Here is a 22,002-nt window from a genome sequence, read left to right on the forward strand (position 1 = left end):
CTAAGGGCTCAGCGGCGTCTGTAGCCCACGCGTTAGGAAGCTGCACTGCAGGGAAAGCTGAGGGTTTTAGACCCTGCGGCAGCGCCGCCGACCCCATGGGCGGGGCCTAGCGGGAAGGGGCGGGCTCAGTGAGGGCGGGGTTAAAGCTTCGCCGAGAGGATACCAGGGGCGGGGCCCACCGGGAAAAAGCGGGCCGGAGCGGGAGGCGGTCAACCGGACCCACGGGCAACGCGCGGACAACCACACGGGCTGACAGCGGCAGGGGGACGGGTCGGGTCGGCCGAATGCACGGCTTGCCGCCGCCATGACAGGTGAGCACGGTCCGGGGTCGTGCCTGCCATGCGGAGACAGGCACGCGGCCACGGTGGCGCGTAGGATCCGAGTGTCCCGATGCCACTCCTCGCTGCGACGGCGAGTGACCTTGCCCGTGATTGAGTGCCCTGTCGACAGGGCGACGGCAGAGCGGCGCGCGGCCCAGGGCTGGGTTCTTTGGGAGCGAGGCCAGGCCGGGTCTAGGAGGGTGCTTGGGGGCGGGGGCCATGGACAAGCTCTGGAGAGTTCTGGTGGGCAAAGCCACGTCATGCCCTGGAGGCTTCTGAGCGTTAGGGGCCGAGCCTTAGCGTGTTCTGTGCTGTGAGGCCAGGTCAAGCCATGGAAGGTTCTAGTGGCGGGGACCAGGTCTTGGGTGATTCCAGGAGGGCAGAGGCCAACGTATGTCTGCAGGTGGGGAGCTGCTGGGGTGAGGATCTGTGGCCTGGCACTAGGAGGTGAAAGTAATTGGTGGTAAGGAATACTCTCTGGGGTTCTACTGTGCTTCTATCAGGAGATATAGAAACTCTTGATAGAAGGCTGTGTCTTCTGTTAGGAGTCCCCTGAGAAGTCTGCCCAACGGGTGGTGCCTTCCTGGGCAGTGTGTGGTACCTGTGGGACTCTGGCATCTCCCAGGCTGCACCCCTTGTCCAGGGACAGGCCCGAGGGGATCTTGCACACACACTCTGTCTCCCAAGGCTTTGTGCCCCATCTGGACTGCCCCAGCCCCTCCAGCTTTTTTTTCCCCCCAGAATGCAGTCCCTAGCCCAGCCATCCTCCAAGGGCCTCTCGGAATGGGGACCCACCCACCACCTTCCTGATCCTGAGCAGAGTGATCCTGCTCTGTGGACCTTTCCCTGTAGGAGAAGCTCCATGAGAGTAACAGGCTAGTGAGAGTTCATGCCAGTGTAATCAGGGAGTGTGGTGGCTTCCAGAAGCCATACCTTATTTCAGGGAATGCTTTTGAGGTAAAAGTCACCTAGGGTGACCCACAGGGTCTGGGAGGCCCCTGAAGTCCCTGTTCTCTCTGTAGCTGTCACTGAAGTCCCAGCCTAAGTCCCATATACTAGTAAGATTTGATGGGCAGGAACCTGGTGATTTCCAGGACACCAGTGTACCAGCCTAAGCCAGAAGAGACCCCAGTTACTACTCATTCCCCTGTCGTCTCTCTGAACTGTTTTTAATCTGTGGCTGCTATTTCTGAGTAAAGTTGATCCTCTGACCTAGAGTTTCAAATGTGACAGTTTCAAATACGTGAATTTTTTTCGATGCATACATACTACTGCCTGACCTGAGGTTGGTTGAATTCTCAGATGCAAAATTATGGATACAGAGGACTGACTGTAAAGTAATGTGTGGATTTTTGGCTCCTCGGGGTCTGTCCCCCAACCCCCTCACTGTTCAAAGGTCTATTGTACCTACTGTGCATCTGGTCCTGCATCAGATGCTTGCTACTCAGGCCTGCTGTATGGGGAAATATGGAATATCTCTGTGTGTGAATGAGGAAACAAAGACTCAGCTTGGGCAGGTGCCCTAGACTGCTGGGGCAGTCAGTGGCGGAGCCAGGACTGGACCTTGACCAGGCCCACCAGTCCCCATTCTCCCTACGGTCTCTGTGTCCTGGGCTTCTAGAGGCCTCTTCCCTCAGAGTCCTTCATTTTGGGGATGGGGAACTAGGGCCCAGAGAGTGCAGGCCTGGGAGGGCCAAATGAACAGGCCTGCAAGGCTGTAGGTCCCAAGTTCCGGGCTTACTGTCTCCGTGCACCAGTAGCAACCTGTCTCGTTCTGGGGCCTTTACGAAGGGTCGCAGAGTGAGCGTGTGGAGCCTCATGCATCTGTGCAGGGCCACACTGACCAGGTATCACTGTAGCAATTACTGTTGCTGCAGAACCGGCTCCTTCCTTGTGGCGTGCTGGCAAGTGGGACATTGCAGCTCCATGCCTGAGGCCAGGTTGGACACTGGGACAGGAGGGGATTCTGGGAGATTCATTTTGGGAGGGGAGGTTGAGGCCCAAGCATCTGGACTTTGTTGGGGGTGGTGGTGGGTGGGGAGCTCAGGAAAGTCTCTTGAGGGGAGTTGGCCAGGTGGAAACCATAGGGAGAGGTGTTCTTGTTCCTGGGAATCCGAAGCAGAATGCTGCAGTTGGGTGTTGCTGTGCAGGGTTGGCTCAGGGGCTGGGAGACTTGGTGAGGGCAGGTGAGGCCAGCTCCCACAGGGCCTCCAGTGCCAGGTCAGGCTAACAGGTTGGCCAGCCCAACTATGCTTGTGGTGCCAGTAGGGCAAGATGATGGGGGAGGGGCACTTCCATGGTCACAGGGGACACGGGTTTGATCTTTGGTCTGGGAGGATTCAACATACCATGGAGCTTCTGTGCCTGTGCACCACAACTACTGAGCCTGTGCTCTGGAGCCCATGAGCCTCAACTACTGAGCCCATGTGCCGCAGCTGCTGAGTCCACCTACCCTAGAGCCCGCACGCTGCAACTACTGAGCCTGTGTGCCTAGAGCCTGTGTTCTGCAACAAGAGAAGACACTACAAAGAAGAGTAGCCCCTGCTTGCTGCAACTAAAGAAAGCCTGCATGCAGCAGTGAAGACCCAGCGCAACCAAAGAAAAAAACAACGATGGGGGAGGTAGGGCTTAGCAAAGGCTGCTGGTGAAGGTCTGGTGAGTTTTTTTGCCAGAGCATTCATTTTCCTCCTTCCTATAAAAACTGTCTGGGACTGTCACTTGGGGCCAAACTGGTTTCCTTTCTTGTGCTTTGTCATGCCTGTGAATGGCCACCTGGGTGTGGTTTGTGTGCACAGCTCACAACGGCCACAGGAAGCACAGGGCACGGCAGAGCCCGGAGCTGTGGTCCCCAGGCTGTGCCATTATGCCAAGTGACTCACAGCTCCAGCCAGTGGTGGCTCCCCTGGCTAGCAGCCTGCAGGGTGGGAGGAGCCACTGCAGAAGTGCTAGTCACTGTCCACTGACAGCCCTTGCCCTGAGCCTTGGACCTATGTCCATTCGTTCCAAAACTCTTCAGTGAGTGCTTAGTGTGTGCCAGCCCTATGCACAGTGCACACACTGGCAGCACACACAAGACGGCCCGTGGCTTGGTCAGAAGCAGACATGATGCAGCTAAATTGCATGATTAATTAGTAGATTGATCAGAGAGGCAGAAATGGGCCCCAACACTGTGCCTGGGTCCTGAAATCAATCCATCACTCTCCAGCTGATTGAGTTCTTCAGCAGGTACCTTATCTATTTATTGTGCCTCAGTTTCTCCTTCTGAAAATGAGGGTAGTGGTCATGCTCGTGTAGCAGAGCTGATAGAAGAATGATGATGCACAGAGCTCCCAGAATGCCCAAGCATGGGTCCCAGTCCATGAACTATGGCCAATATTATTAACTCTTTAATCAGAGAGGCTACAGGTGATGAAGCCAGGTGGCCAGGAGGGTCCTGCCACATGGTGGTGACAGATGTCTCTGCATCCCTGTCCATGGCTTCTTTACCACGTTGGAGCTCTGACAAGTCTGTCTTCAAAATATACTTTCAGAGACTGGGAGAATCAAAAGTTAGAAATTCTTATTCTGGGGGGAATAGACTATCCAGGAGGAGGTAGCATCAGGAGAGAGAGATGAGAAGGTAAATGGTTTATTGAGTTGGGCCCACGGAAGAAATCGGGAGGAGGCCCCACTTGTTCCAACTCAGTGACCCTATTTTTTAAAAATCAACTTTATTGAGGTATTGTTTACTTATAAATACACTCATTTTTAGTGAAAAATTCTCTTAAGTTTTGACAAATGTATATACTCATGGAACAACTGGCCCAGGCCAAATCAAGCTAGAACGTTTCTGTCACTCCAGAAAGTCCTTCATGCTCCTTTCCAGTGAACACCACCCAATCCAAGAATTCATCTCCTTTCTGTGACTGTTGTTTTCATCTTTAAAATTCAACAATGGAGGGTTTCCCTGGTTGCTTAGTGGTAAAGAAACTGCTTGTCAATGCAGGAGACATTTATCCCAGATCTGGGAAGATCCCACAAACTGCAGAGCAGCTCAGCCCTTGTGCCACAACTATTGAGCCTGTGCTCTAGAGCCCACGAGCTGCAACAGCTGAGCCCTGTGCACCGCAACTAGAGAGTCGCCCCTGCTCACCACAACTGGAGGAGAGCCCGCACAGCAACGAAGACCTAGCACAGCCAAAAATAAAATAGATAAAATTTTAAAAGAAAAAAAATTCAACAATGGAATTCCCAAATAGTATTTCTTATTAATTACTAGAATTTACTTTTGGAGCATTTTTAGTTTATAGACAATCTAGCAGATAGCACAGAGGGCTCCCCCCACCCCATTTCCTCTATTATTAGTAGTTTGCATTTGTATGGTTGTTAGCCAATAGTGATACAGTATTATTAATTTCAGTTGTTACTAAAGTCCATATTAATATGATGATTCATTCCTTGTGTTGTACACTGTATGAGTTTTTTGAAAAATTCATGATGTCCAGTATCCACTATTACAGTATCATACAAGAAGTTTTACTGGGTTTTAAACATCTTCTGTGCTCCATCTATTTATCCCTCCCTCTTCCATAACCCTTGGCAACCTCTAATCTTTTTACTGTCTCCATTGTTTTGCATTTTCTAAAATATATACTTGGGATCATATAGTATATAGCCTTTTCAAATTGGCTTCTTTAACCTTTAACAAAATGCATTTGTTTCCTCAATGTCTTTTTGTAACTTTGTAGGTCTTTTTATCACTTTTTATTCCATTGTAACTTATTAAACTGAACCACAGTTTAATATATTATCCACTTACCTTTATATGTATTTTGTTGTTCAGTAGCTAAGTCGTGGCCGACTGTTTGCAAGCTTGCTCAGGCTCCTCTGTCCTCAACTATCTCCTGGAGTTTGCTCAGATTCATGTCCATTTATATGTATATGTGTGGTAAAATATACAGAACATAAAATTTACCATTTTAACCATTTCATTGGGATTAAATACATCCACAGTGCTGTGAAACTGTGCATTTCAAGAACTTTTTCAAAGGGAAACTGTGTACTCATTAAACAAAAACTCCCCTTTCACCCCTACCTGCAGCCCCTGTTAATCACTATGGTACTTTCTCTGTCTTTAGAACTTGCTTATTCTAGATAGTTCATATAGTGGAATAATACATTTGTCCTTTTGTATGGGCTTCCCTGGTGGCTCAAATGGTAAAGAGTCTGCCTGCAATGCAGGAGACCCGGGTTTGATCCCTGGGTCAGGAAGATCCCCTGGAGAAGGAAATGGCAACCCACTCCCATATTCTTGCCTGGTAAATCCTATGGACAGAGGAGCTTGTGGGTTACAATCCATGGGGTCGCAAAGAGTCAGACACGACTGAGCAACTAACATAACACTTCACTTCATTTGTCCTTTTGTGTCTAATGTATTTCACTTAGCATATTGTTTTCATGGTTCATCCATGTTTTTGAACCCATGTATTAGAATTCCGTTCCTTCTTATGATTGTATAGTATTCCATTGTATGTATACCATATTTTGTCTATCTGTTCATCTGTCTGTGGACACTTGGGTTGTTTTTACCTTTTGGCTTTTGTGAGTAAATGCTACTCTGAACTTGACATGCACATATCTGTTTGAGTCTCTGCTTTGAATTCTTTTGAGTGTATACCCAGGAATGGAATTGCGGATGTATTTAACTTTTTGAAAAACAGCCATACGGTTTTCCATAGTAGCTGTACTATTTTACCTGCCCACGGAGTGCATGAGAGTTCCAGTTTATCCTCATCCTCATATTCATATTCCCTCTCTCCATATATTTATTTTACCCTAATGAGTATGAAGTGGTATCTCATTGTATTTTGACTTGCTTTTTGCTAATGACTAGTGATGTTGAGCATCTTTTCATGTACTTAGCAGTCATTTGTCCACCTTTGGAGAAATACCTGTTCAAGTATTTTGCTCATCGTTGTATTGGTTATTTTGTAGGATTTTTTTTGTTGTTGAGTTGTAGGAGTTGTTTTTATATTCTCTCTCTTTCTATATATGTTAATCCCTAACCAAATATATGCTTTGCAAATATTTTCTCCCATTCTATGGATTGTCTTTTCACTTTTTTTTTTTAACTCAAAATAGGGTTAATTTCTGGACTTTCTAGTCTATTACATTGGTCTGTATGTCAGTGCCACAGTTTTGAATCCTGTAGCTTTGTAGTAGATTTTGAAATGAGGAAGTGTGAATCATCCACTTTGTTCTTTTTTTGAGGATTGTTTTGGCAGTACAAGTCCCTTGAGATCCCATATGAATTTTAGAATGAAAAAAAGATAAAAAAAGATTTATTGCAGTTTGGATAGGGGTCACATTGAATTCCTGGATTACTTTGGGTAATATTGTCATCTTCACAATATTAAGTCTTCCAACCCATGGACATGGAATGTCTCTCCATTTATTTGTATCTTTTAGCATTTCTTTGAGTAGTGTTTTATAGATCAGTGTACAAGTCTTCTATCTCCTTGGTTAAATTTATTTCTAAGTGTTTTATTCCTTTTTAAAGTTTTTTTAAGAGTTCAGCGTTTTATTGAATGTGTTACTGAAGAGGTTTGTCAAAAAGACCAAAGCCCATGGCATCATTAGACTTTTCAGATTCTTATTTCTTTGCCTCTGCTTTCTTCTCAGCTAGGGCAGCAGTGGTGAAGAGAACTGGACCTATGGCTGGTGCAGCACCAGCTGCTAGGGGCAGATCCACCAGCCCCCACGTGGCAGATGAGGCTCCCGATGTTGACACTGGCCAAAGCCTTTGCAGACAAGCCTGGCCAGAAAGGGTCAACACTTATGCAGGCTGCTTTAAGGAGGGCGCTGGTTTTGTTGTTGTTGGCTGCACTGGGTCTTCATGGCTGCATGCGGGCTTTCTTAATATGTTGTTGTCGTTAGGTTGCTAAGTCATGTCCAACTCTTTTCGACCTCATGGACTGTAGCATGCCAAGCTCCCCTGTCCTCCATCCTCTCCCAGAGTTTGCTCACATCCATGTGCATTGAGTCAATGATGCTGTCTAACCATCTCATCCTCTGCCAGCCCCTTCTCCTTCGCCTTCAATCTTTCCCAGCATCAGTACCTTTTCCAATGAGTCAGCTCTTTGCGTCAGGTGGACAAAGTATTGGAGCTTCAGCATTAGTCCTTCCCGTGAACTTTCAGGGTTTATTTCCTTTAGGATTGACTGGTTTGATCTCCTTGCAGTCCAAGGAACTCTCAAAAGTCTTCTCCAATACCAAATTTGAAAGCATCAGATCAACACTTAGCCTTCTTTATGGTCCAATTCTCACATCCGTACATGACTACTGGAAAAACCATAGCTTTGACTAGGCGGACCTTTGTTGGCAAATGATGTGTCTGCTTTTTAATGCGCTGTCTAGGTTTCTCATAGCTTTTCTTCCAGGGAGCAAGGATTTTTAATTTCATGGCTGCAGTCACCATCCACAGTGATTTTAGAGCCCAAGAAAATTAAATCTGTCACTGCTCCCACTTTTTCCCCCTTCTGTTTGCTGTGAAGTGACGGACCAGAATGCCATGATCTTAATGTTTTGAATGTTGAATTTCAAGCCAGCTTTTTCACTCTCCTCTTTCACCCTCATCAAGAGGCTCTTTAGTTCCTCTTCACTGTCTTTCACTAGAGTGGTATTATCTTCATATCTGAGGTTGTTGATATCTCTTCCAGCAATCTTGATTCCAGCTTGTGATTCATCCAGCCAGCATTTTACATGATGTACTCTGCATTTAAGTTAAAATAAATATTAAGTAAATAAGTATTTAAGTTAAATAAGGGTGACAGTATACAGCCTTGTCGCACTCCTTTCCCAGTTGTGAACCAGTCAGTTGTTCCATGTCCTGTTTTAGTTGTTGCTTTTTAACCCACATACAGGTTTCTCAGGAGTCAGGTAAAGTGGTCTGATATTCCCATTTCTTTTAAGAATTTTCCACAGTGTGTTGTGATCCACGCAGTCAAAGCCTTTAGCATAGTCAATGAAGCAGAAGTAGATGTTTTTCTGGAATTCCCTTGCTTTCTCTGTGAGCCAGTGAATGTTGACAATTTGATCTCTGATTCCTCTGCTTTTTTCTAAACCCAGCTTGTACATCTGGAAGTTCTCAGTTCACATACTGCTGAAGCCTAGCTTCAAGGATTTTGAGCATAACCGTGCTAGCGTGTGAAATGAGCGCAGTAGTACAGTAGATTACATGTTCTTTGGCCTTGCTCTTCTTTCGGATTGAATTGAAAACTGACCTTTTCCAGTCACGTGGTCACTGCTGAGTTTTCCAAATTTGCTGATGTATTGAATGCAGCACTTTAAAATCCTTTAGGATTTGAAATAACTCAGCTGGACTTCCGTCACCTCCACTAGCTTTGTTTGTAGTAATGCTTCTTTTTTTTTTTTTTTTTACAATGTTTCCTCTGACAGGTTACAAGACAAACGCCCAGTTTGCCTGAGTTCTAAAAGGTTATTTCCTTTGCCCCACTTGAATGACCAATAAAGACATAAGTCCAGTTGGCAGAGTGAAAGTGGGTGTGTAGGAATGCTTCTTAAGGCCCACTTGACTTCACACTCCAGAATGTCTGGCTCTAGATGAGTGACCATACCATCGTGATTATCTGGGTCATTAAAACCTTTTTGGTATAGTTCTTCTGTGTATTCTTGCCACTTCTTAATCTCTTCTGCTTCTGTTAGGTCCTTATACCATTTCTGTCCCTTATCGTGTCCATCTTTGCATGAAATGCTCCCTTGATATCTCCAATTTTCTTGAAGAAATCTCTAGTCTTCCCATTCTATTTGTTTTCCTCTATTACTTTGCACTGTTCATTTAAGAAGGCCTTCTTATCTCTCCTTGCCATTCTCTGGAACCCTGCATTCAGTCGGGTTCATCTTTCCCTTTTTCCCTTGCATTTCGCTTCTCTTCTTTCCTCAGCTATTTGTAAGGTCTCCTCAGGCAACCACTTTGCCTTCTTGCGTTTCTTTTCTCAATGCATATTTCTCAACACTTTTATTTCTGACACTTTTGGTTACCAAATGTGTGTGGGAGTTTCCTCTGTCAAGCAATTTTCCAGTTCTTTGGTGGACACCAACTGGGTGTCCTATAAATTTAACTCAATTCTTACACCATCTATCTGGAGAGTGTCAGATCCCATAGGTTCACTTTAGGTTCAGTCCCACAAGATTGCCCCCACTTGAAATGCCAGTCACCAGTCCAGGCTGTCCCCTGTGCTTCTAACTGACTGGCTATAAATCAGATTTCCCCTGACTGTCATTTGCTAGAGCAGTTCACAGAACTCAGGAAAACACTTACTATTCACAGTTTGTTACAAAGGATATTTCAAGGATACAAGTGAACATCCAGGTGGAAGAGAACAACAGGGCAAAACACGTGAGAAGGGGCATGGAGCTTCCATGCTCCTCCCAGGCACCTCCATGCGTTTAGTAACTGGGAGGTGCTCCAAACCCCGCTTTGTTTGGGGGGAAGGTTGTGGAGGCTTCCTTAGGTAGGCATGAGCTTCCCTGGTGGCTCAGCTGGTAAAGAATCTGCCTGCAATGCGGGAGACCTGGGTGCTATCCCTGGGTTGGGAAGATCCCCTGGGGAAGGGAAAGGCTACCCACTCCAGTATCCTGGCCTGGAGAATTCCATGGACTGCATAGTCCATGGGGTTGCAAAGAGTCAGACATGACTGAGTGAATATAGGAAAGTGAAGTCGCTCAGTCATGTCCAACTCTTTGCAATCCCATGGACTGTAGCCTATCAGGCTTCTCCGTCCATGGGATTTTCCAGGCAAGAGTGCTGGAGTGGATTGCCATTTCATCTTACTGTAAATCACAGTATCACAAATCTATTCTGTCAATCTGTGTCTTTTGATTAGAGAGTTTAGTCCATTTATATTTAATTACTGACAATTAAATAAGGGACAACTTGTTTCTACCTTTTTGCTGTTTGTTTTCTGTATGTCTTGTAGCTTTTTTGTCCTTCATTTCTTCCATTACTTCCTTTTGTGTTGATTTTCTGTAGTAACACGTTTTGATGTTCTTTTGTGTATATTCCATGGACATTTTCTTTGTGGTTACCATGGGGGTTATGTTTAATATTGTACAGTTACAGCTATCTAATTTGAATCAATACCAGCTTAACTTCAGTCACATACAGAAACTCCTCCTATATAGCTCTGCCTGCCTGCACACCAACCCCCATCCTCTGGGTCCACCAGGAAACAGACAAGCTGCCTCACATAGGTAAGGTGGTATACTTGTTCAGGTAGCTAGGGCTGCAGGGCCTTGGGACCCTTCCTCAGAGATTCTTTGCCATCTGCCCACCAACTTCTTCCCATCCACTCCCTGCCTTTAAAGGCTTGTCATTCTAAGGGACATTCTTAATGGGAGAGATAGTGTAACAGTGATGTTTTAATGATGATTCTGAAAGAAAAAAACAAAAGGATAAGCATTTCCCAGCCTCCTGGGTAGCAGGCGTGTTGGTCTGCTGTTTGTGGCAGCTTCCCAAGGCCTTGCAGATACGATGTCTGGTGGCCATGCCAGCTAAAAGTGGCCAGGCCACTCTAAACCCTGTGCTTCTGTCTGTGTGTCTCCTATCCCCATGACAACAGTGGCTGTAGGAGCTTTGGAGCTGGGCCTTCTCTCGCTGCTGTGTCCTTCCTCAGGCCTGCCTATTTCCAGAGAGCACTGGGGGCCCTGCAGACAGCAGACTCTTCACCCTTCTGAGTTGTTTTGTGATGAGCTCTCAGGCATAGAAGAGAGGAGGAACCAGAGACTCTGCTCTGCTCTTAAGCACTCTGTGCCTTTATCACTGCACCCACCCACCCCACTCTTTTGCAAGGGGATTGGCATGACATGGGGGATTCCTGGGCTTTGCATGAGTTGGGATGTCAGCAGTTGTCCGGATGCTTACAGCTGGTACACCTCTTGGTGGGCACAGAACCTTACTGTGAGGAGTCCCTGCCATGGCTGTGTCATGGTATGTGGGACTCAACACCTCCTTGGGCTGTGCTGGCTCATGTCGTTCTGTGTTCTCTGCTTCTGTTTCAGAGCAAACCTACTGTGATCGCCTAGTCCAGGACACTCCTTTCCTCACCAGCCTCGGACGCCTGAGTGAGCAGCAGGTGGACAGGATTATCCTCCAGCTAAACCGCTACTATCCCCAGATCCTCAGCAACAAGGACACGGAAAAGGTGCCAAGGAACCTGAGGCTGCTCTCCCATCCTTTCCTCTCTGGGCTGGGAGAAGTGGGGGGCAGGACAGCTTGGAGGTGAAAACCTATCTCCTTGGGGTGACCTTAGGCCTAGAACATAATTTTTTTGAGCTTTAGTTTCTTTAGATGTCATCAGAACTTCTGGCCCCTTTCAGAAATGCTGGAGGATCACAGGAGAGGTGTGACAACATGAGACAGACCTGGGAGGGGAACAGGGGAGTACCAGGGTGGGAGGGGAGCAGGGATACCAGACTCTACTGAGTGCTGCAGAACTCTTCACTCAGCATCTTCCAAAAGTTCAAAATGGGCAGTCATTTTGGGTGTGATCTGGCCCGTCCTCTTCGGGGACACTGGATGAGAGTGGGTGCTCCTTGTGCACCCCACCCACTTCTCTGGCTCCCTTGTGGCAATGGGGGTGGGTGCCAGAGACTAGCTGGGGCTCTGGGGCACATGACCTGCCTCCCAGCTGGGTGACAGAGCGAGCCCTTCTCCTCTTGGGGCCACATGCAGGGCTCTCTGGAGGGTTGAGGCCTCTCCAGGGGACAGATGATATTGATCCTCGACAGAGCTAGAATCCACCCACACCCTGCTACTGGCTCAGATGCTTGTTGAGTTATAAAAGTAGTCCAGTAAGTTGAAAAGTAGGGGCTCAAATTTCTGTCTTGTAATTAAAAGTCTAATATGCATTCACTATTTTAAAACAATTTTGAAAAGCTTCAGATGTTGACATGGGAAAAAGGAAACTCCACACACCCCCCCACACACACCCCCCCCCCCCCCCCACGGTTCCTTTCCTCAGAGGTGCCCATGGTTTCTGCTGCACACCTGCCTGTGCTTTGCGTTTCTGTCCTTTTGTGGTTCAACTCTAGTTTCTTGTAGAATGGTCCACCACCACCAGGTGGCAGCACCGGGCCATAGCCTCCATGTTCTGGGAGTCAGTGCGGGTACCCTGTCCATTGACCTTTACAACCACATATGTTTCAGTCAGCCACATCGAAAAAGCCACCTTTTTTTCTCCTTAACCCTTGATATCGCAGAAGGCAATGGCACTCCACTCCAGTACTCTTGCCTGGAAAATCCCATGGATGGAGAAGCCTGGCAGGCTGCAGTCCAGGGGGTCGCTGAGAGTCAGACACGACTGAGCAACTTCACTTTCACTTTTCACTTTCATGCATTGGAGAAGGAAATGGCAACCCACTCCAGTGTTCTTGCCTGGAGAATCCCAGGGACGGGGGAGCCTGGTAGGCTGCCGTCTATGGGATCGCACAGAGTCGGACACGACTGAAGCGACTTAGCAACCCTTGATATATTTTTTAAAACTCGAATCACATTCCTGTAGACTATGAACTACTAGAAGTTATCATTTATGCCATTACCTTGAAGGTTCCCTATAATGATCATACCGTGTAGGTTTATTATTTCCTTTTTTACACGTGGGAAAACCAAGTTAGCAAGCCGCTAAGTTTCCACACTTGGAATAATGTCACCACCATCTTTCTTGGTGACCTGTCGAGACCTCCAATGCGAGTGCAAGGATTAGTGGCCGTGTAGCACAGTCTTGGGCACCGCATGGGAGTGGTTGAGTCTTTGGTAGCAATTGCTACCTCCCCATGGTTGTTCCAGCCACGAAGGTGGCATCACAGCCATTGAGAAGGCTGGGGCTGGGGGGTGAATCCGGAGTCCTCCAGCCTGATCTCTCTGTGCCCCTTCCTCCTCCAGTTCCGGAACCCCAAGTTGTCTCTTCGAGTGCGTCTCTGTGACCTCTTGGGCCACCTGCAGCGGAGCGGTGAGCGGGATTGCCAGGAGTTCTACCGGGCCCTGTACATCCACGCCCAGCCCCTGCACAGCTGCTTGCCTAGCCGGCACGCCCTGCGTAAGTGCGTGTCCCAACCCCCTGGCCTTGGCATCTCCTTGTTCAGCCCTTCACCAGAGACAACCCTCTGGTTGCGTCTTGTGTGACCCTCAGAGAGTGTAGAGAGATTATTTCAGACAACACAGATATCTCTGTCTCCAAGGTTCCCTGTCTCTGTCTCTCCATGTCACTGTGTGTGTCTCTCTCCTTCTCTCTGTCTCCCTTTTTCTTGTGCTCTTTATTTCTTACACAAAAGTATCTTGTGCGTGTAGTCCTACCCTTGCCTCTATAATCTAATGAACCTGGGAATCCTTACGCTTCTGATCAGAACTAGCTCACAGCTGTAGGCTGTACCAGCCTTGAGTGAACTGCCTCCCACGACAGAGGTTGCATCTACTTTCACCCAGGTAGAGCCTCATGGTGTGGATGTTTCTGTACAACAGTCTCTGGCACAGACGGCTGGTCCAGGACAATGTGTTTTGGTTTAGAAGTGCCAGCCCATGACCCAGGAGGCTTGAGAGGGATCCTCTGAGCTGCCAGGATGGGTACAGGGAAGGCACAGGTAGGGGTGGCAGCTCAGTCTTGAGGCCTCTGCACCCAGGTCCCCAGGGGGAGTGGCTACTGTCCCTCAATCCTCACATGAAAGGCTGGAGGCCGTGAGGGCAGAGGTGGCTCACCTCAGGCCACTCGGCTGGACCAGGGGCCCCAAGCACAGGCTGGCAGGCCTGGGCCCTGAGCTGCAGCATGGAACGGCCCTGTCACCCCAGCTGTCAGGACCACACAGCCCTGCCTGGAGTCAGGGACCTTCCAGGGTGCCCTCAGGGTTATCAAGAAGCTGGTTGACTGGGGAGCCCAGGGAGGTCTGGGGAAGAGAAAGGGCGCCCTGCCTTCACTCAGCACCATCGGACTTGGGACAGGCAGGTGTTTGCACTGTTGGGTGCCTTGTGGTTGCCAGGGAACAATGAAATCCCCATCCCATGGTCCTCAAGTTCTCACGAAGTGGACAAAAGGAGAAGACCCCAGACTGTGCAGGGGTCCTTCCCTGGTGCTGACTACCCCCCTCCCCCGCCCACTGCCCCAGACACAGCGTGGAGGGCTCAGCACCCGCACAACCCAAGGCGCCTGGGTGGCCTGCGGGGAGGGGCCTTGGCGGCCCCCTTGGTTTCTTGATGGCAGGCGACCACCTTACTCTCCAGCTCCCCCATGACTAACCATGCCCTGTGATTTTGTTTCCAGAGAACTCAGATTGCACAGAGCTAGACTCGGGCAACGCAAGCTGTGAGCTCAGTGACAGGGGTAACCGCCTCCCACTTCCCTTTTCTCTGTCCCCTGACCCAGGGCTCCACCTCTGTCTTGGGGGCTTCTCATTCCAACTTGGGTTCCAGTCCTGGCTGCCCATTGGACAGATCCCCTTAGGGTGCTCACTAGGGGTATCCCTGCCTGGCTGACCCCAGCACAAGGTGTGAGCCTGTCCTCGAGGCCTCTGGACCCCTCCCCACCCCTCAGGGCTCGGGGAGCTGCTCACGCGCATTTCTCCCCAGGACCTGTGGCCTTCCTGACCTGCCTCGGCCTGGCCGCGGGCCTGGCGCTTCTCATCTACTGCTGCCCTCCAGGTGGGTGCTGCTGGGCCAGGCCTCGGCCAGTCCTCCCCACGCCCTGGGGCTGAGCCCTGCCAGATGGACAGAGGCCCACACCTGAGGCCCCGCCTTGTGACCCAGTGTGGCATGCCCGCCGTCGCTTTCCTGCCATGCTGACCTTGTCCAGGTCCTGGGTGGGAGTGGTGCGTGGGGACCCCACATCACTCAGGTGTGGGCTGGTGATGCTGCGAGGATGAGAGAAGGTACCTTCTGGAGGAGTTCTGAGACCCCCTTGTCTTCCAGACCCCAAGGTGCTTCCAGGGGCCCGGCGTGTCCTGGGCTTCTCCCCTGTCATCATTGACAGGCACGTCAGCCGCTTCCTGCTGGCCTTTCTCACAGATGACTTGGGGGGCCTCTGACCGACCCCAGCCCTGCCTGCCTGCGTGTTGCTCTCCAGGGGCTTGCTTCTTTCCTAAGTGTTTATTTCTTGCTATTTATAATTTCTGTAATAAGCACTTTACTTTCATTGTACAGAGGTGTTCAACAATATTAAATGTTTGAGTCTCATCCCTTCTCTCAGGAGTGTTTTCTAGATGATTCCAATTCAAGACACGACAGCGTCTCTAACTAAGGTTGATCCTGTGGGTTCTTCACTTCCTGAGTCCAACCCAAGACCCAGGTCCTGCCCAGGCTGCCTTCCCAGACTCCTCTGAGCCTGGGTCTCACCCCTCTGTGTGGACTTCCCAACCCCAAATGTCCCCGGCTGTCCCCCAGTGCCCTCTTCCAGATGTAACCCTGCCGCATGTCCTGCCCCTCCTCTGGGGCCTCCTTCCACTGCTTCTCTCCAGAACTCCCTGCCTTGAGCCCTGCTTGCCATCCCCCACCTGGAGCACTGTTGCTCCCCACACCTGCCCCCCATCTGCTCTCTGTCCCAGTCCTCAGCCCCAGGCCCGGAGGGTGGACAGGCAGGCCCTCTGGACTGCTCTGGTACCCTCCCTCGGCTCACAGGGCCGCCAGGGCCAAAGGCGGAGCACCGAGCCCTCTTGGATGTGCACAGGGACGTTTCTGTGACAAGATCCTGAGCCTGAGGCCAGGAGGTGAGACAGATGGGTACAAGCTCCCTGGCTGAGGAGACAGGCCCTTGTCCCCAAGGCAGTTACAGGGCTCGGCTCAGAACAAGGGGCTTGCGTGTGGCCAAACCCCAGGCCATTAGTGGAGGGCCATGGCGGGGCACCAGCCCAATGCCTTGTGATGCTCTAGTGCTGCATGTGTTGCTTTGACTCCTCCCAGCAGCCCCAGAAGGTGGGGGCTGCTGCCCTTGCTTTCCTGATGAAGAAGCTGAGACTGAAAGGAGAGGCACTGAGCCAAGAAAGGAGGACCCGGCACGTGAGGGGCTCGACCACCACCTTCATTCCCTTCCTATGACATGTCCCAGGGAGATACCCCCATCAGCCCTCTTGTCTCTGTCTAGTCACCAGAGCCAACGCCCAGTTCCTGGGCCCTGTGAGGCTCCTCAGATCCCACTATCCAGGAGACGGAGCCTCTCCCTCCTGGGGAAGCGATGACCTTGGCTTTGGGGGTCAGGGACACATGTATGGTCAGAGCCTAGAAATGAACACAAAATCCAGGTGGAGAGGAGGTTGAGACAGAGTACACAGAACCCTCTAGGACTTCTAGAGATGAAAAGTATAATTGTGCCATTTGAAGTCTTGGGCTCTGGCTCCTCACGCCCTCCCCTAACGGCCTGGGGGAGCCCTTTGTTGGCCCCACACAGCCCCTTGTTCTCAGAGCCAAGCCCTGTAATTGCCTTGGAGAGATGGGCCTGTCCCCTCAGCCAGGGAGTTCGTACCCATCTGTCTCACCTCCTGGCCTCAGGCTTAGGATCTTGTCATAGAAAAGTCCTTGTGGACACAGAAGGGTGAGTGTACACATCCAAGCGGGCTTGGTGCTCTACCTTTGGCCCTGGGGGCCCCATGAGCCGAGTCCCCACTGCTGGGCCACGGGTGCCCACTGCCCTCCAGGCTGTGGCTGCATGGCCCCTGTCCTCTGCGGAGCCCTGTCACCACCCTCATTACCAGTGAGCTCAGCGCCCAGGACCACACAGCACCCGAGAGTGCCCTCCCCACGTGCGCGCACACACACACATGCACACAGATGTGAGAAGTGTGCACAGTGCTCAGATTCACATGTGCGCGCGCACAAGGCGTGGGCCGCTGGGGCCTGGGCCAGGCTCCGATGGATCCCTCTCCCCGTTGCCTCCCTCTGTCATCTCCTTCCCCTCCAGCCACTTTCTGGGGAAACAGAAGTATGTCAACCCGAGAACCATCATGTGCTTGCGTTTTCCATAGGGGATTTCTAGAGGCACCGCAGGCTGACACCAGGAATGATGCTGCCATTGGGCAGGCCCTCAGGAGGGGTTCCACTCCCGTGTCTCAGTCTCTCAAAGCATGTGGGAGGGAAACAAGATGGGAAGCAGAGGGATTGGCTTCACGACGTGGTGTCCGGCCCTCATTCAGTCAGCCTGTGGGTTCATTCACTCATTTGTATGCCCAGATATTAAAGTGAGGGCCAGGGCATGGGAGAGCCAGGCAGAGGAGCCCTCCTGCCCGCCCTGAAGCCCAGGACATCACGGCTTACCACTAGCTCTTCCATCTCTGCCCTGCCAGTCCTGGGGGGTGTGTCTCCAGACTCTGAGCATTAGTTGACCCATCTATTCAAAGAGACAGGACCCCTCCTTGAGCATGGATATCCTGAGCTGGATAGCACTGCTCCAAGTGCTGTTTTCTGGAAATGGCTTCATGAATTAACTGCTAAAGCTGTGCTAAAGGTGCAGGTAGAGCATGTTCCTCTGGAACAGACCTTCACTGGGTGAAATGAGCACCCTGGGCTATGTGAGCTGAACAGAGCCCTCAAAGGCTGGAACCACATGAAGGTTCCTCACTCAGGGTCTAGGGTGAGCGATGCTGTGAACATATCCACTCCCTTCCCTCCTCAGAGCTGTAAGGATGCACTGCACTCCAGGTCCCTTGCAGACAGTGCCCCGTGTAAACTGCTCTTACTGCTGCAGAGAGTGCCCACTGTACTGGCTAGCCATACAGACCAAGGAACTAGTTTCTGGACTCCAAGCTCAGAAGGTAGGAGGTCAGCAGAACCCTGAGGCCAGCCCAGCACATCCTGTCCAGTCTGCAGCCCTTCCACCCACTAAACAGGTAAGATCCTGATTCCCAGGGGAAGTTGCTTCCTGGGCAGATGCCGAGGTATTACTATGTTTGTCCTGCTCTCTGACAGACGTGCTTGGGTAAAAGTGACACGTGCCCAGTGAAAGTGACAGAACTAGGTAAAGGGCACCACTGGGTAAAGGCGCCAGATGCCTGACTGTAGGTGATAGAGACATCTGGGCGAGTGAGGCCACTGTGTGTAGGGTGCAGGCAAAGCAGACACCAAAACAAGCCAGTGCCTGGACCTCAGCCTTCCAATCTCCTGAAATAAATGTTACTTAGATGCCCCCGGGAATATAGTCCTTTGCTATTAGCAGTCCTGAACTATTAAGTAGAAGGACCTTTGAGGGGACATCCCAGAAACAGAATGTGGCAGGGAAGGTCCTGGTACTTACCCACAAGGCCCTGTGGCAGGGTCCATCCCCTGAGCCAGGGGCAGTCAGTGCCGGTCCCAGGTCTCAGGTGAGCTGGTGAGCTGTGGTAGTCCAGGGCACCTATTCCCTTGGCTCCAACTGGGCCGCTTCTTGTGACTGCTGACTTTCTCCTTCCAGCAATGACTCACCCAAGGCCTTGCCCTGGTGGTCCAAAGCAGCCCCTGAGTTCAGGCTGTTCTAGGACCCCCTCCGTGGATCCCAGCCTCAATGACCCCTTCTCCAACTGTGCCTGGACCCCGTGCCCACAACTGAAGTCTGTGGCAACAGCCCAGACCACCAGCCAGGCCCCTCTCCCATCAGCTTGCCCCTGGCTTGTGGCAGCCATACAATGATCCCACTCCTAGGCTGGGACTGGGGGAGGTGGAACAATGGGGCATCCATGTCTAGGCACAGCACCTATCCCCATGAGGGCCCCCTGCCAACTACTTGCTCAGTCAGTAACCATGACCTGTAATGAATTAAGTCCATCAAGGTGTGAAAGATGCCAAGGGCCACAGTCTTGCTGGCCCCCTGGGACAGGCCCTTAACCTTCTGTCCCCTGTCCCTACCTCCATAGCTCAACAACTGGAACTGCTCATGATCCATACCCCCCACCTTTGCACATGCTAATTCCCTCATCTGGAAGACTACTAACCACTCCCCCCCATCTACTCAACCTTCAGATCTTTGGTAAAATGCCACCTCAACTGGGAAAGTCCCCCACCAAACTCTAGTAAGAAGAATAGATCCTCAGCTACCACAGTACTTCAGCTACCACAGTGCCGGGGTGACGGTCCCATCTCCAGTCTGCCTGGGTGGGGAAGAGCTCCCCGGTGTTGGGAGGGGAGTGAGGGGGGATGTGAGCAGGGTGGGAGGGAGGGAAGTGATGGGGGCATTCAGGAGAAGTGTGTCTGTGAAGGAGGTATGTGTGAAGAGCAGAGATCCTGTGATGGAGGCAGTTAGGGCCCTAGATGCTCTCAGGGATGTGGTTTCAGGCCCAGTGAAGTAACAGGCCGCTGCTTGTGGAGCCGGAAATGCAACTGCAATTTGCACAAGGCAGGGTTCCCCTCTGGGAGAAGGCACAAGGTCTGGGTCGGGGTGCTGACACTGCTGGAATCTGGGGTTGTTATTTTCAACCCGCCAGGTCAGTGCTCTGAGAGCTATCTCAGAGTGCCCACCCCACACCCAGAACCTCTGCACAAACCCCAGGCCTGACCAACTTGCAGGTTAGGTCCTTGCTGGCCGGGCCCTGGGGCCCCAATCTTGTAGACTGTGTGGGGATTTCGGAGCGTAGAGCTGGTGCCCTTCCCTCAGCGCTGGCTTGGTGGCAGCTGGCACCTCAATTCTTATCCCACTTGGAGGCAGGGCTGGAGCCCCATATCCCCTCAGAGGGCATTGAGGCCTAGGGCAGGGTCTGGGGGGCACTGCTGCCATGGGGCATCTTCCCTGGGCCACACGCAGATCCAGCAGCTTAGTTAGCTTAGTTTCCCCGGAAATAAATACTTGAGAGAGAGAAGAAAAATGTTAGAACATTCTGTTTGTGAATTCTTAAAAGTAATGTAGTGAGAAAAGAGGAATTAAATTCCATTAAAAGCAGGTGGGAGAAAAGATGCCTGAGAGAGAGGGAAGTGGGTGGGTGGGTGTGGCAAGTGTGGAAGGAAGGAAACACTCAATCCTGCAGCAGAAGTCCACCCAGCCCAGCCCATCCTGGCCTAACTTTCTCAGATCGACTGGGCCTGGGCCTTGAAGGATGGACACTGGGGATGGAGAGTCAGGGGAGGAGAACCCCAGGGTGACCTGGGATGACTCATCTATCCCTACCCCTATCTGTCATCTATCTATACCTATTTATTTGTCATCTATCTGTCTTCCATCCATCTGTCCATCAATCTATAATCTTTTTGTCCTCCATCCATCATCATCTCTGTATATTATAAAACAAGGAAGTTAAGCACAAAATCCTCCCAGCTCCCTCAGTCGCCCCAATTCCTAGCTCTTCGTGACTTCCCCTTTCCCCACACTGACCATCCTACACTCCTTTAAGGCCAGCCCCAGCTCACGTGGCCTTGGGGTTCATGCACCACAGTTTTGTCCTTCCACAGGGCTCCCTCCTGGTCCTGGGTCCAGGAGCATCAGCCTTGAGGGCTCCCGCACTTGACTTCCCTGTGTGTGTCCCTCTGTGGAGTCTCCCAACTCGGCATGTACATTTCCTTGTTTCTTACTCCTCGAGCCCCTTGCTTACTCTCAGGGTCTCTGCCTTCCCCCGGGATGACAGAGTGGGGTCCCCAGATGGGGCAGCTGCCCAGCAGGGTTTGGCCCTGACTGACTCTCTGGGCCCTGTTTTTTTTGTCTATCCCTTGGCCACTGTAACACATGTGCAGAGCTTGGAACTTGAGGAGTGGATCTATTGTAGACATTTACTAAGTACCTAGACTAAGTATGCCAGACACAGTGCTGAGCACAGGCTTTGAGTGGTTGCATCAAGTGGAAGGGCCAGAGCAGATTAAATAGATCTACAAGTATGATTAAGGGTCCACCTCCTTCCCCAGCTCAGGCAGACCTCCCTTAGCCTTCAGGGAGATGGTGAGCAGGACCCTCCTTCTCAGGCAACAGCCCTGATCATGGGCCAGATGACGTGGGGGTAGTCAGGGCTCAGATGAGGGCCCCAGGGGGGCACTGTGGGCAGTGACATGACCAATGACATCAAAGGCAGAGCAAACCCAAATGGCCCGCCGTGACAGTGACAAGAAGCAGGAGTCAGGAGGGCCAGCAGGGAAGACCTCAGGGCACAGCCCCGAACCTAGAGAGCTGCAGCACAAGCCAAGGCCCTGAGACAGGGGTACATCCAGAGTGAGGGTTGGGGGCCGGGTCTGTTGACATGAGCCTGGGTGCTGGTGGGTGGGGAGATCAGGGGCTGTCAGGTATACCTGTGGGGGAGCAGCTAGGGCAGAGGCTGTCAGCGGCTGAATGCACAATGCCCCTAGTGCCTGTAGAGGCCAGCCTGATTTGGTGACCTAGGACCCATCCAGCCATCTGGGGCTTACCCTGTCTGGTCAGGTCTAGGCAAACTTCCTGTCCTGGCCAAGGGAGAAACTCAGCCATCTGCTGGCCATGTCCATGGTCCACACAGGCTGGCATCCCCCTGGTGTGGCTGTCGGGCATCCCACACACCACAGGCCAGAGACAGCTTCAGGCTACCCCAGGGCTATGGTGCTGGGCAGCCTCCACTTGTGCAGAGCCCTGAGTGGGGCTGGACCTGGGGGCATGGGCCCAGATGCCACCTTGGATCCACCACGAGGGCCAGGTAGTGGGGCAGGTTCACAGCCAGGAGACTGACCCCTGCTGCTTCCTGGCAATGAGACAGCCAAGGTGCTCACGGTGACCAGCCGCAGAGATTGGCC

General features: G+C 51.2%; 1 protein-coding gene and 1 non-coding gene across 3 annotated transcripts; one reads left to right on the forward strand and one right to left on the reverse strand.

The window, feature by feature from the left end:
* Positions 1–135: 135 nt before the first annotated feature.
* Positions 136–15,537, forward strand: CARD19 (caspase recruitment domain family member 19). 2 transcript variants are annotated; one of them, XM_019966588.2, is made up of 6 exons: positions 137–311; positions 11,379–11,521; positions 13,261–13,414; positions 14,630–14,689; positions 14,935–15,006; positions 15,274–15,537. In XM_019966588.2, exons 1-6 carry the CDS (start codon positions 305–307, stop codon positions 15,387–15,389), a joined length of 552 nt encoding a protein of 183 aa, XP_019822147.2. In that variant the 5' UTR covers positions 137–304; the 3' UTR covers positions 15,390–15,537. The 2 variants fall into 2 exon arrangements, with proteins under 2 accessions (XP_019822148.2, XP_019822147.2); XM_019966589.2 differs by lacking the exon at positions 14,630–14,689 and having other exon boundaries at positions 136–311.
* LOC139184710 (small nucleolar RNA SNORA27) lies at positions 8,739–8,865 on the reverse strand. Its single transcript, XR_011568275.1, has one exon. It is a non-coding gene; the product is annotated as a small nucleolar RNA SNORA27 (small nucleolar RNA).
* Positions 15,538–22,002: the final 6,465 nt, after the last annotated feature.

The sequence above is a fragment of the Bos indicus genome, chromosome 8 (assembly GCF_029378745.1).
Source record: "Bos indicus isolate NIAB-ARS_2022 breed Sahiwal x Tharparkar chromosome 8, NIAB-ARS_B.indTharparkar_mat_pri_1.0, whole genome shotgun sequence".
NCBI lineage: Eukaryota > Metazoa > Chordata > Mammalia > Artiodactyla > Bovidae > Bos > Bos indicus.

Coding starts and splice junctions, on each gene's coding strand:
- CARD19 (XM_019966588.2), top strand. Junction 13,415..14,629: donor GCCTAGCCGGCACGCCCTGC/GTAAGTGCGTGT, acceptor TTTTGTTTCCAG/AGAACTCAGATTGCACAGAG. Junction 15,007..15,273: donor CATCTACTGCTGCCCTCCAG/GTGGGTGCTGCT, acceptor CTTGTCTTCCAG/ACCCCAAGGTGCTTCCAGGG.